Source organism: Varroa destructor, unplaced genomic scaffold, assembly GCF_002443255.2.
Source record: "Varroa destructor unplaced genomic scaffold, Vdes_3.0 BEIS01000005.1, whole genome shotgun sequence".
Classification (NCBI taxonomy): Eukaryota; Metazoa; Arthropoda; class Arachnida; order Mesostigmata; family Varroidae; genus Varroa; species Varroa destructor.
In genome coordinates this window covers 6,458,095-6,472,084 of record NW_019211458.1, presented here as the reverse complement: position 1 = coordinate 6,472,084, position 13,990 = coordinate 6,458,095, and the positions used below count along the sequence as shown (strand labels likewise).

Here is a 13,990-nt window from a genome sequence, read left to right as displayed (position 1 = left end):
AACAACAACAACAACAACAACAACAACAACAACAACAACAACAAAAAACAACAACAACAACAACAACAACAACAACAACAACAACAACAACAACAACAACAACAACAACAAGGTATTTATAAATAAAGACGTGATGAAAAAGAGAGCAGAATGGCATAGCGCCACTTCGAAGTGGTCTTTGATAATTGTATAAATTTTTTTAAAATTGTATGTCACAAGTTAACTGAATAAATGGCAATTGCCTAAATAATACTTATAACATTTTGTCTTCATGATTTTAGAGAAACTGCACCAATTACATTCAAATTTATACATTTGTGTGTTTAACCTACGTATTTTGTTGTGACGTGGTACTAACATAAGCTCTAATATCCGAATCTTCACTCTTCCTCGTCTTGGGAGCAATATATGCAGAAGGACTGGCAGTCAACCTTCGTTGTAAATTCCATTCATTAATTTACAAAAGTGAACATCTTGCTTTTCTACCATTCTTTCGGCTAGTTCAAAAGGCTCTATCTACCTAAAGGCAAGTAGAGCACGCAGTTATAAAGGTCATGAAGCCGAATTACATCATATGATCATCCAGAAGACAATATCAGCTATATGGGCTAACTGCATTTCGCAAATGCCGGTGATGCTAATTTTACAAAAAAAAAAATTGAAAAAAAAACCGTGTCAGACAACAACTCTGTATAATGAGTACTACGTATCATGTAGAAAAGTGTCAGCTTAAACAAAGGCACCGTAGCTTCGCTCTCGTTGCCTTACATGTCGTTATTACCAATAAAGTCTCACAAGCAGTTACTTTTAAAAAAAACATTCTGACAACTTTATTTCTATAATACTTCTTTGAGGCAGAACTATACTGTCAACGTATGTAGCGCATTTTGGATGAAATCATAACTATAGACCAGAATTTGCCATGGGTAGTTATTGAGACTTTCGTGTGATCTGGTTGACTTTGGAGAACGGTGCGTCTACTTATACTGAGATAAATGTTCGAATGAATTAATTGCGATCAGTCTCTCCTCGAGAAAGGAGCGCACCTTCTGCACACGCCAACAGCTAACTTATTTAAAAGTAGGCTTTAGATTGTATCACAAAACTTCGTATACGTTGATGGCAGATGTATCCTAACCTTTAACATGCCTAACTATGCATTGGCTAAGCATCGATTCTTCTATGCTTGGCCTAAAAAGAAAAATGTTTTTTCTCTTCAGTTTTATTGAATGACTGGGTTTATCCGCATAAAAAATTTTAGTCGCCCATACAACCCCTATACAGGCTAGCAATGGGCTATATAGGGGTTGTATATAGACCAGGGACTATATGGGCCAGGAAAGGTATCGGTTAAAAGTAAATGAACTGTAGTGTACTTATTTAGGCCATATTATAACAGGCTTTTCAACGAATATAGCGATATAATTTTTTCTCTCCCGTGGCATCAGTCGCTTTGAACGACAGAATCAAGCAAATTTCGGTCCGTATAGGATCGTCCTCTCTTTCTCTATAGTCTATCAAAAAAAATATATGTGTGTGTAGGCCATAAATATATATAGTAAACAGCTGCTGATTGGTCGCGATTAGGGTAGAGAAGCTCCAACTACTCGTCGATCGTGTAGTTGTTCAGATTATGCAATTATGCAGTCACGTTGTCTAGTCAACCAAACAAGCATGAAAGTTCTACAGCGAATAATTGCTTTCACCGGTTGAGGCAAAATGAAGTTTGACCTAAAAACCTCTACTGAGGTCGATCCGGCATAACTATCGATCTATTTACACGTTGACGTGCTCCAAGGGTAAATACGCTTTCAACTCCCGTGACACATGATGGTATAACGGCTCAACATTGGTTAGCTGATACATGTATGTATGTATGTATGCTCAATATACACCTAACTGAAAATGGCTCGGTAGTAATCGTCTTACTTCGAATGCAATTTAGAACTCTTCCTGTTCGCTTTCTTGAGCTATTTCTTTTCTAGTCCCTATCAGCAATACTAGATCTATATTGAAAGATTCCCATAGTAAAAGCAGCCAGCTGCCTACTTCGAGGCTGTTCTCACGCATCTTTGTCCTTCTTTTTGATGTAACAACACCAAGCTGCTGCTGCTGGTGCTGCGGCTGCTGCTGCTGCTGGTGCTGCTGCTGCTGCTGGTGCTGCGGCTGCTGCTGCTGCTGCTGCTACAGATATGGAGAAGAAGCGTTTACGGTGTTGTGGAGACGAGCAGAAATAAGCAGATAACACTTGGGTCCGATACGGCAAATAAAATTATCATCAAAATAATGCCAACAAGAAAAGAGCTGCAATAATTAAGCTTAGTTTATCAACGGCCGCTTAGCACCTACCCTTTGTGGATGTAAAAGATCTTACGCATGAAGAAAGGAGTTATGACAAGCTATCATATATGGACCTGGCATGAGAATGATAAGTAATTGAATAATTACAGTTATTATTAACAACATGTGTGTGTGTGTAGGTGTATAAGTGTACATTTGTGCTGTCATAGAATACAGTGTGCGAAATATGTAATGGTAAGTTCAAGATAGGGCACGGCATTTCAGGGGCATCCATTTGGCAATTCAGACAATGCATTTTTGCGATGTGTGTAATTCCTATATACATCTAACGAGTATGTTCACTAAAAGCTGCTGTGAAGAGCAACTAAAAGCGTAAATTATCATGGTTTCCTCCTGCAATTTGACGTGCATCTACTTAATGAGAGGTTTGTCGAAAGGAATACTTAAAGCTAGCTATCTGATTTAATTAAAAGTAAAGATAAACATCAACAAGGCTACGGACAAACGCGCATGTTGTTTTAAAAACTTCCGAGCTCATTTTTATTAGATTAGAACGAACAATTGAGCCATCTACAGTTATATGAGGTCTGTTGACACCTTTCAAGCAAAAGCTATGCTCAAACTGAACGTACTAACCATGTTAACTGATACACTCACAGTTAAGTGAGAAAATAGTAGCAGAAAGGCCACTCGCTTACCGTAACGTTATTCACGGTCCAAATAAATGTTTTTCCTTTACTTACATGAAGAATCTCTTCTTCAGCTAAAAAAAAAAAAAAAAAAAAGTTTGTACATCTCTCTACTGAACCATCTACTCACGTATTGAACGTATGAAATTGTTTCGTGTTATTTGCTAATTACCATGTTAGGTTGATGTACATGCACTCAATAATCGTTTTAAATTTAGACAGATGACTGGATCTAGGAACTGTAAGCAATGCTTAGGGCCAGGAAGAATGCATTAGCAAAGAAAGCGCTAAATTTATAAAGGCAATTCCTACAATAAGAGACGAACAAAGCGTTGGTGTAACTATTTGTAGTAAATAAAAATTCGATAACAAAAGTGTCCACACGTAGTAAAAGTGAAATATCGAAGTTGTTGTAAATGTGAAAAAGTTATTAATTCGTGTAAGTAATATAAGATAAAGGACAAGATTTATTTAAAATTGAAGCAAAGGCTTCACTTCCCTGGCTGTAACTTCTTGCGTCTGTCTCAGTACTGAACTTTTCAATATTCCGCCATATCTAGAGAAGAACGGTAAACAGTGTCATTTAGGAGACAATAGTATGGTAACCTTAGAGGCAAATTTACCCATTCGTATGTTTTTTCCTCTAGAGTCCAAAACATTTTCATGGTTTGTAAGAGGCTCCATTGTTGACTCGAAGCTAGTTTTTAGACGACGGAAAGGAATTAGAACAGAAAATGTTATGTATTATTCACGTGTTAAAGTGAACGAGTAGTTCTTTGACAGTTACGTGTCGAACTCCATAGATCAACGTACGTACCCAAACACCGAATACCCATTGCCCACTCGCTCCTCAGAGATTTTATATAAAGAAAATATTAATAAGTATATAAGGTAAATAAATTAAAATTTTATCTTCTAAACTTGTCTGTGTATTCATTCTTCTCGATGACTTACTGAAAATATATCGACCAGTCTAATAAATAACGTAAGTTTAAATGTTTCGATTTCGAGTAGTCGTCGTCGTCGTCGTCAACACTGAAGAATTAAATGTATTTGTTTTTTCTTATGATTTTGCTTTATTCAAAGCAAAATAAGACAAACTTCAGTGACTTAAGCCACATCCATTTACCGTTGTTTGTGCTAAATATATTACCAGACTAATATTAATCTATCTGCCTGGAGAAGCGGCAGCCTAATGCGATTGAGACTGGTATAGTTGAAAAACTTACAATGTGCTCCACACGGATAACGCTAAGTACCCTCAGTGAAATTCAATGCGAAACTTTAATTTGATCATTGAAGTTGATGGGGGAAGCGTCTGTCTCCACAGACACTCCATACTTTTCTTGATGAGAAGTAATCGGCCTTTACATCGTAGGTACTGCATTATAAGTGACACATCAAAGCACGATCATCTGTTTCACTGTGAACTCGGCACACAAGTACCCTCGGCACTGTTTTCCAACGCAGGCGTCATAAAGACCCGTATAGTCGCCTGGAATTGTTGTTTTACATCTATCTATAAGCTACGGTTTGTTGTTGAAAATAGGCCCGAAAGTCGGTGTTTTCGTTCTAATCAATCAGTGTTGATTAAGAATGCCAGAAAATGTAGAGTGGTTCTTCTTCCATCAAAGAATGCAGGACCCACTTAGCACAACGCTGTTGGCCTTCCAAGCGTTTGTGTGACGCTAAACGAATCAAGTATATGTTAATTTAACTCCAGTTCGCTACAAGATTGTCTCGCTCATACCCACACGACGGAACGGTCCTTCGATTAGTGCGTTTTCAAATCGGTCGCCCCAAAATTGGCTAAGGATATTTCTTTTATGTAAAGCCCAAAAGGAAAAAAGGATCCCAAAGAACCCATGACCTCCTTCTAATAAATTCTTTCGCGTTCGAACATTTTAAGTCGCTCAAGCATTTAATCATCATTAGTAACAACTAAGGTATTATCACAAAATACTGAAGAACTGAGATAAGGTCTTTTCCCTAATTACCGATGGTTTTTTGCCAACCGGTTCTCATTGAATCGAGCTGAATCCGCCCTACGTCACAACTATATCGACTCCATAATTAGCTTTACATTAGAGATCTTGATTATTACGTATTCTCACAGATTTCTCGATAATAATCTGAGGACACGCTCGGTGCAGCGGGCAGCAATATAGGTGTTATTTTAAACACTATCTAATTATTATAATTATTATCTATACACTATCTAATTATTATCTTATTAATTAACGTTTGAAAACTGATGCATACTTCTTATTATATAATGCCTTTTTCAATTAAGGAATAACTGACAGTATCGAGTATTTTGATTTAAATTGCTACAGTCGAAACGCATATTTAAATGTGTGTCCTCCCTCTCTCTAAATTTAACCTGTATAGCATCGTAAGATCTACAAACTATACGCGGAAATCTTCCAACTCGGTCTGCGGGGGCTTGGAAAAGAAACACGACGACCGCTGATTGTTGTTTAACTACTACTACTACTGGTGTACATAAAATTTGCTACTATTTAATTTATTTGGTCCATTGCCTTTTCCAAGTGTATTTAAAGCATTTCTGAAGGATCAGTCTAGTGACCGAAATACGCAGCGGTCATAAGGCGCGTTCAAATCAATTAAATGTACATGTGTTTCTTAAATGTGAATCTGCGGGCGAACCTACCACTACGGTATTCTAGCCACTTGATTGATTATATCCCTGTGTCTATTTATGGCGGAAGCGACCAATAAGGCATATCTCGAGAGTATTAGAAATATACATGTTGGTCTAAGACGTAGTCTCAATTGTACCATTGAGATCTTATCTAGTCTTATGGCGAAGGAGAGCTTTTAGAGTACGAGAAGTACTTTATCAATTGCTGCGAGCTTATGTCTTGTCCTCCTCTGTTAATTATGACGCCTAGTTAATTAAATGTAAGATCGCTTGGATCGCCGTATTCGCTAATTAGCGATCCAGCGATAAAATTAAGCCACAAGTAACCTTACAACCGATGCAATATCTATTTCAGCTTTTTTCACAACGCAAATGTATTTTTTATAAATTGAAAACCTTGTATATGCTCCCTGATTTCATCCCTCCCTTGCTCCCCGCTCACATTCGACGATACATAATGTTTGACCATTTCGTAGCTGACGGTTTGCTTTTTTGCTTTGCTATCGAGCTGATTTCATAATCGAAAAAAAAGAAATTTTAGATCCCAAATAAAAGTTTCCGGATCTGTAACAGCAAAATCAGTTCAGTGGCAGAACGAAAAACTTACTACGCTATCACATTTATGAACATTGAACCGGACAGCTTGTTAAGTGTTAAAGCCCTTTTTTCGCACAAAGCAAAAACTAGAAGACAGTATACGTGAAGAATGTTAAGAGAGTTATTGGTTAGCAATGGATTACGTAAAAAATTCATGTACGGCAAAGTGTCCCGTCGGTGTCCCGCAAATTAGCGTCCAAAATGGTGAAGCAAGCTCAATAACATTTGTAACGGACGGTAGTTAACGGACGTGTGTACAAGTAGTCGAGTGTGCGTACCGTTGGGGCGGCACACATTCGTAAAACTCTTGACCATTTCGTGAAGAAGAACGCAGAACCGCTTAGTGCAAGACGCTGCGAAACCACGTTTCTTGTGGTAGTACTGTCTCAAGCAACGTTCTTTGAGAGAAGCTTCGTGTGGCTTGATCTTGTGCTTTGTGTAGCAAAGCAAAGCTGTATTGTAAGTTGTACGTTAACGTCTTGGATAAGGGTAACTCGTGTGGAAGCTGTACAATCTCCTATTTAAATTTGCCCGAGGTAACGTTGGCGATGCGATGTGCGTACAAATTGTGCACGATCCTCCAGGTGCCATTGCACTGTTTCGTAGAGTCAAGGTTTCTCATGTCCAGAGCATCTAGCGGGAGTACAGACAGATACCTCAACGCTATCGTTGAATCTAATTGTGAAGTTGGCGTCATCTGAGGTTGACTGAACGCGTGGTATAGTGTGGCCTTCTCAGGAAAGATACCAATGTAGTAATGTTTAAGATTCGTCCACTATTGTATACAAACAAGAACAAGTACATTAGAGTTTCGAACTAAAGGGGTATGTAGACCCCGCTAATGCATTATACCATACCCTAACGCTGTATTGGCCGGAAAGATGGTAGTATAAGTAGTTTTCCATAAATGTCTGACAGAAACGAAGAGTATTCGGCACCTGCCGCGGTGAGATGAACGTTGATGCTTCCGCAGAAGCCCGTCGAAATGGAATTCTCTGCTGTATGCACCTTCAATGTCGGCCTCGGTACCGCGCCTAGTAACACACAGCGGCTGGCAGAATTCAGCGCAGGACATCGCTAATCTGTTTGTCTATCTGAACGAAATGTCTTTGGTTGATGACTGAGTTCGTTATTTTCGCTAAGCGACACGCACGCCACTACGGCAATCATGGACCAAGATATGTTCGTCTCGACTATTATTATAGATTGATTATTGTTCTTTCGATTATGGCAGGCTATCGAAAAGCTCTTATATGATCGACTATGTTGTTGTTGACAGTGGGATTTGACTATGATGCGGCTGATTAACGCATATATCATCTAATATCATATAATAAAATTATATTGTTTTCATTGATTTAAATCCTGATTTCGCTATTGTAAGCAACATATCATATACATAGAAATTCATTTGATGACTTTCTATTATTATAAAGATAAAACAGTGTCCATCCCGCTTGAATGAATCTTGAACTAGAGTCACGACAGCCCTAAAAGAAAAACACGCGAGACATAGAAATCGTTTGCAAATTTTCTTATTATGTCGGTTTACCACTAACGAAAACGTTCCTTGAAGAGCTCAAAGGGAAAAAAAAAGGTGCTTTTTTAGGAATTACGATAACTGATTGGTTACTGACCACTTTCTGATTTCAGCTCTCCCCTATCTGGAGACTATGAAGTTGTGCATTGTGATCAACGTTAAAAAAGGCCGACAGCCTGATATTGAGCGGTGGGACGGAACACCTGTTCCAATTGAATAGGAGGAGGCAAACAGTAAACAAATGTCAGTTACATATTCTGGGCCTCGCGGGCAAGTAGGATTATTTCCATATTAATCAAATTGCACAAACAACGAGCAAGTTTTTAGTTCTAATTGAAAATTTTCTCTTCTTAGTAATACGTACAGTGATGCAGACTGCTACTACCCTCAGCGTTTCTCATCACTAGAGCATCACCCCAAAGGAACGTGAAGCTTCTATATCATAGTTGTAAAAGGCCAAATCTCTAGTTTACTCGAGCCACCTGCACCATGGCGGAACATCAATTCTCTGGTGTGGTGGCAAACTAATCTATAATGATTCTCTTGGCGAAGAGGACGGACTAGCTTCATCGGCCCAATAGGACTATGCGCCCTTAGCTTATAGATTTTGATCATAAGTTGCATTTCTACGGATAGTGCTAACTGCTTCGGGGCTGGGAACGGCAAGTTTCTCCAATAACGTAAATAAAGAGATGATTCCAACAGCAAGGAGGATCACTACCTAAACGTAGTTTTAAAATTGCGTTTAAATTTGAGTTTTTCTTGTTGTTCAAAGTGATCAGTTGATTGATCTTGGGGCAATTCCAGCTAATGTAACATGAGAGGATTGTCTAGCGAAAAGTTTGCCTAACAAAAAATACAGAAACAGATAGACAGCTGACACTAAAACTATCTATTTTAATATAAAAATCGCGTCTTTGGGTATACAAAAGAAGAGGCAACGCCAGGACGTTAAAGGGCAGCGTTTGATCACTCAAATGGATAAAGCTGAGGTAAACAAGGACGAGTCAGTAACGGGCGATTTTGTGCAATCCAAGACGGTAATGGGTAGCTACGAAGCTTGTATACATATATATAAAAAGTATAGAAGTATATTTAAAAACGCTAGTTTCTAACGTGTTGAATACGAACCATTTGATGCCTAAGCGAGACCAAGATTGACTTAGTGACGAAACTGGTGACGCATATTAGATCAGATCTGATCATCAAGGCACACGGCACGGGAAAAAAGGATCGGAAAAATCGAACAAGGACTAATAACGTTTAGCTGCGTTACAGTAGATTAGGCTCTCGCAGAAGGCCTCCATATCGGGAAAAAGAGAAGCCTTAAAAGACAACGAATAGATAAGGCACACATTCTACCGAAGGCAGAATCAATTAAAGAGAATAATCGGAGAATATATATATAAAAGAAACATTATCAATGCTGTGCTGTTATTTCGTTCTTCCGCCTGTTTTCGACTTCAGTGCTTATTTCTCACTCATATGCTAAGCCAGATGGTAATTAGGCCATGGGTTTAAAACGATAGCAGAAGGTCACTTAAAAAATTAGATTCCACAGACATTGTTAGGACTTAAATTACTCGCAACTACTTTTCTAATTATACCTTTGACGTCGGTTACTAGTGATAACACGATTTATATTTATCTCCTAAATGTACTTCTAAAAATTGCTGAAAATAATATTACGTGTAGCGCTATTATATAACCTAATATTATTATCATTCATTCTACACAAAATTCTCACTAGCTCATGAACGTTCAAAGATAACTCACCGTTTTCAGCTGTTATTGGCACTTTATTGTGTAAAACAGTCATATCCATTAAAAAAAAATTTCTCAGCTTCTCTTCTGCTACTGTAAATAAATCGTACAAATGCAGGTGTACGCTTTACTTTTACATGTTGTTAATAAATACGCCGCCACCTATTCGGCTTGCACTTCTGTGATTACTTCGGCTGGCCCTGTCTTTGTTTATCTCGCTGTCAGACACGGCCCTGTTCTGTAGTTTCGCTCTATCATGTCTGCTACTTCGCTCTATTGCTTCAATTTTATCTCCTAAGAAGTTTTCCACCTCGACTCAATTCTACTACACAAGATATAGCTTGTACTACACTCGATGTATTCACTCGTCTGTCGTTTGTCATCCTGTCGTTGTTACTTCGATTTGTCACAGCACCACGATCAGGTTGAATACGTGACCAAAATTTGTATTCATAATAATAATCTATTTTAGTTTGCTTTGCTGCCCCGCCATTTTTTAAATCTTCTCGATGATAAATATTGTATAATAGAATTATTATTGATTAAAATCAATGCTAGAGTATGATAATAGAAACGGAAAAATGACTAAAATATGATGTTGAATTGTCACATGCACATCTTCACGTATATTGCATGTATAAAGCATATATATATATATATATATGGTCCAATACCAGGCCAATGCAGAACAAGGACCAGTAAGCCCAGTAGCAATTGCAATATGCTGTTACCAAATTTTATTTGATGTTTTTTTTTTGAAGAAACAGTAAATGACTGGTCTGATTGGAACTAAATCTTGCGACCAAAGCTGACATAATAGAACTACTTAGTGTACGAGGGCTAACTCCGTTATTTAAAATGAATAAAGCAACAGTAGTTAATAATTAAACAAAAGTCGATTCTCAAATTATAGGGAATAAATAACCGTGACGCAGTGATGATGCTGACGATTGTCATGCAGGGAAAGTGTGCACTTACAGGTACGCGTAACGTTATATATTTGATCTAGATCGTATCCAAATTGTGGTCACGGAACATTTCTAAAGACGCTATTTTTATTGAGGAGTACTTTATAATTGGTTTCCAAAGAGAAGTGTCCCTACTACCCACTACTCGGCAATGTTTTTGTGCTTTTTTTTTTCTATTTTGTTATTGTATGTCTCGACGGATTTGCAAAGCGGAAGCAATTGATTAATAAAATTCGTATTTGTTCGATTCGTTCATCCAGCAACAGCAGCTACGTCCGATATGTACTTGAATCATTCGGCTGAATTAGTCATCATCTACTATATTTGGCTGTAGGCACGTGTTATTTGCTTCTTTCAACGTACTCGTTCTTTTGCCTCAAGCCCATTTACACACCGACTTTTCTTTATTTATATGATGCGTAACCCTCACACAATATAATAATAATAATAATAATAATAAAGTGCTTATTATTGAAGTTCTACCTTACGATATGCAAGGCAGCTCAACCCATCGCATCTTTTGGTCGCCAAGCGCCAATTACTTCGACACGGGCTAGCATTTATCACGTATATCGGATTCCGTAATATGTTTGTGGCACCGCGCTGAGGTACAGCCCTTTGCATGCTAGGCTCGATCAAACACTTGCACACACTTCCGTATTGTTCAATTGTTACGTGTCGTGCATATATACCACCGCTAATTATATTCCTTATTACTGTTACTAGTAATATATAGTAAGCAGTGTCCTCTATGGGTGAAGACCTACTATTTCTGCCAGATTTTGAGTGTTCTTTTCGACGCTTTGCCGAACCTGGTAACTCCAGATATGACAAAGTGTCAAGAGTTGCTGATAGTACTTCCAGAAATTCTTGGCTTCTTCTTGTTCTTCTAGCTTCAGCTTGCTGTCCATGAGGATCGATGCTACGTACAATAGCCTATCTATAATATATATGTAATAACGTTGCGGTAAGTGCCAGGCGTACGATGAAAACCAGTCTCATTACAACTGCATTTGTATATGTTAATCGGGCCTTCGAGTGCACTGTGTACAGGGTCTAATCTCCGCAGACAATAATAGAAAGAGTGTGGTAGTCGTTGATCAGCTAGCTATACAGATTTAGCATTAGTGCGGCCTTTGTTAATTAGTTGAGGTATTCGGTGACTGGCTTAACGTTGAACTTAATGCACAATTTTTGCAGTATACAAATGTACTGCAACTTGACGTACTTAATTGCGCGGACTTTGTATTATCTATTATTGTTATTAAAATTGCGTAACTTAGGCTTGACATCGGCTTCGACCGATCGCATTGACAACCTGTTAGATTGGTCGAGTAAAATTCGCTGGAAAAAGTCCTCGTTCGTTTGTCGACTCCTTGACACCCATGAGCCAACCTTCCTCCTACAACAAACAAATAACAAAAATGATGACAAATTACGCTTGCATTGATTTCATGAGAGTGAGTAGTACTTCGGGCAAGTACGGCTTAGAAGCGATAATGATGGCTTAGCAACAGATTTGAAACAAGAAAGGGAAACCTCCAGCCAAACGATTTAGCTAATTTTTGGGGCTTACCTGCTCCTCGGGGTCTTCATATTCAATTACCCGGATAATTTCCCCGCTCTCAAAGTTCAACTCATCTACATCCTCTGCTGTGTACTTGTACGTTGCGCGTACCTAAGAATCCGGCCAGTAAATGCTTTGATAAAATATATATATATATATATATATATATATATATATATAACTACTAATCGTCTCTTTCGAACAAAAATATGCTATACACACTTATATTTGTCGATGACAAATAGGATGCGAATAGGAAGCATAAAATGCTGTGCATGTTTTTTTTTTTTAATTTGACAGCTGTTAGGCTGCATACCTTATAGAGGGTTTCAGTCGGCAAGTCCGTCGTGGTAGCGCCTACGGGTATGTCGTAGACGCCATGGTCAGACTGAGGAGGTTTCTGGCCGTTCATTCCCAATGGGGATTTGACTGCGTCGGAAGCCGCGCTCGGCCCGCCTGTCATAGCGGGAGATATGACATCTTGCATTAGCTGATTAGTATATGCGGGCGCTCATTCAAGCTCGTGTATATATACCGGCAAGCGCCGTTAGTGGGACAGGGTGGAAGCTAATTTGTAGTGGTATCATCCAATCTGTAATCCTCCGTGCAAAATACGCGTCTGCTACTATGCATAATATGTAATAACGCCTGATAATAATATCGAAAGGACCGTGCGATAAATGCTTATGTACTATATAGTATAGATATATGTAGCCCTGCCGAGAACGTCGAGTTATTTGAGCTACGGCGTCCAGAGTCACACAGGGAGTGAGCAACTAGAGATGGTGAGTGGGTGCATGAAAGCAGCTTAGGTTGGTTTTCATTTGCATTTTCATCGCCCTTAAGTGCACACCTTTCAGGCTTTCCTGAGTTTCTCCACGGCCTTCGTCCAGCATCGGCGGTTGTTCCGAAGCTTTTTTCTCATCGTGATGGGCTGTATCCTTTAATTCTCCTGCGACTTCATTTGGTAACAATTTGAATTCCGTATATTTCGCTTTCAGCCTCGTCACTTGATTGAACCAAATACACATGTTGGCATTGCGGTCCATCATGCCAGGAACGATACTCTCGATCGGGTTTCGGACTGCGCATTTCAGACACATCCACAGATGATGTTTGAAAGCCTCCTGTTCGCGTTCGGAAAGCCATATGCATTTCATTTTTGTATCTAAATTGCAGCCAATGCAGGTCGGCATTGGAAGGGGTGCTCGTTGTGCAGATGCATATAAATCTCTCGCTACTGCGGGCGTCGCAAGATCCAATGCTACGAGATCTTTACACTGCTCTTCCGGTTTAGACTCTTCAACGCGGGGAAATTTCCAAAATTCTCCTTCTGTCTGTGTTGAGGCTGCACACGTTGAGATTAGACATAATCGCAGTACCTCAGTTGCAAGGTCCAGCATTTTCTTCTTAAGGTCATCGGGAATTTGCAAGCTGCGTATGCGACTGCTAAATTCCTGATCGAAACGATCGTATTCAAGAGTGACTCGAGGGCCTACCACTGCGGTAATGGTAGATTCACTAATTACCGCCGACGTCGTACTGCCGCCTAGAGCCTTTCGCTGCTTTATGGGCAATTGCGGCGGTTCCAACGAATCTGTGGGGATGACTCCAAATGATAACTTTTGGTGTTGCCTTTCTAAGCAAAAAATACTATTTGCCAGCCTCAATCTGACTCATTCAGTTTCTACCTCTGCTGTACAATAGGGCAAGCGATGTACACACAGTCTCCCATTCCAAGTTTCCAAGTCTTAGCGCCCGATCTAACAAAGCTAGTTCGTGCGAATCTGATCATTGGCAAGTCGTTAATAGTAATGACGAGTGAGTTCATCGAACGAATTTACCGTACATATGAAGGCATTCACATATATGTATGTATTGGAGGCACGATTATCACGA

The 13,990-nt window shown here is 39.1% G+C and overlaps 1 protein-coding gene and 1 long non-coding RNA gene across 4 annotated transcripts in view; one reads left to right on the top strand and one right to left on the bottom strand.

Annotated features, from left to right (window-relative positions):
- The first annotated feature begins 2,107 nt into the window (after positions 1-2,107).
- On the top strand, positions 2,108-9,686 carry LOC147755219 (uncharacterized). Its single transcript, XR_015329232.1, has 2 exons — positions 2,108-7,434; positions 7,906-9,686. It is a non-coding gene; the product is annotated as an uncharacterized LOC147755219 (long non-coding RNA).
- Amph (amphiphysin) overlaps positions 9,571-13,990 on the bottom strand; it is a 65,593-nt gene continuing 61,173 nt past the window's right edge. For 2 of the 3 annotated variants that reach the window (XM_022809437.2, XM_086991185.1), the window contains 4 exons: positions 12,945-13,688; positions 12,408-12,547; positions 12,101-12,202; positions 9,571-11,926 (listed from right to left, as the gene is read on the bottom strand). In XM_022809437.2, the coding sequence (XP_022665172.1) occupies positions 11,846-11,926; positions 12,101-12,202; positions 12,408-12,547; positions 12,945-13,688 (1,067 nt within the window). In that variant the 3' untranslated portion in view covers positions 9,571-11,845. The remainder of the gene's footprint in view (positions 11,927-12,100; positions 12,203-12,407; positions 12,548-12,944; positions 13,689-13,990) is intronic. The other variant, XM_022809438.2, reaches the window with a different exon arrangement.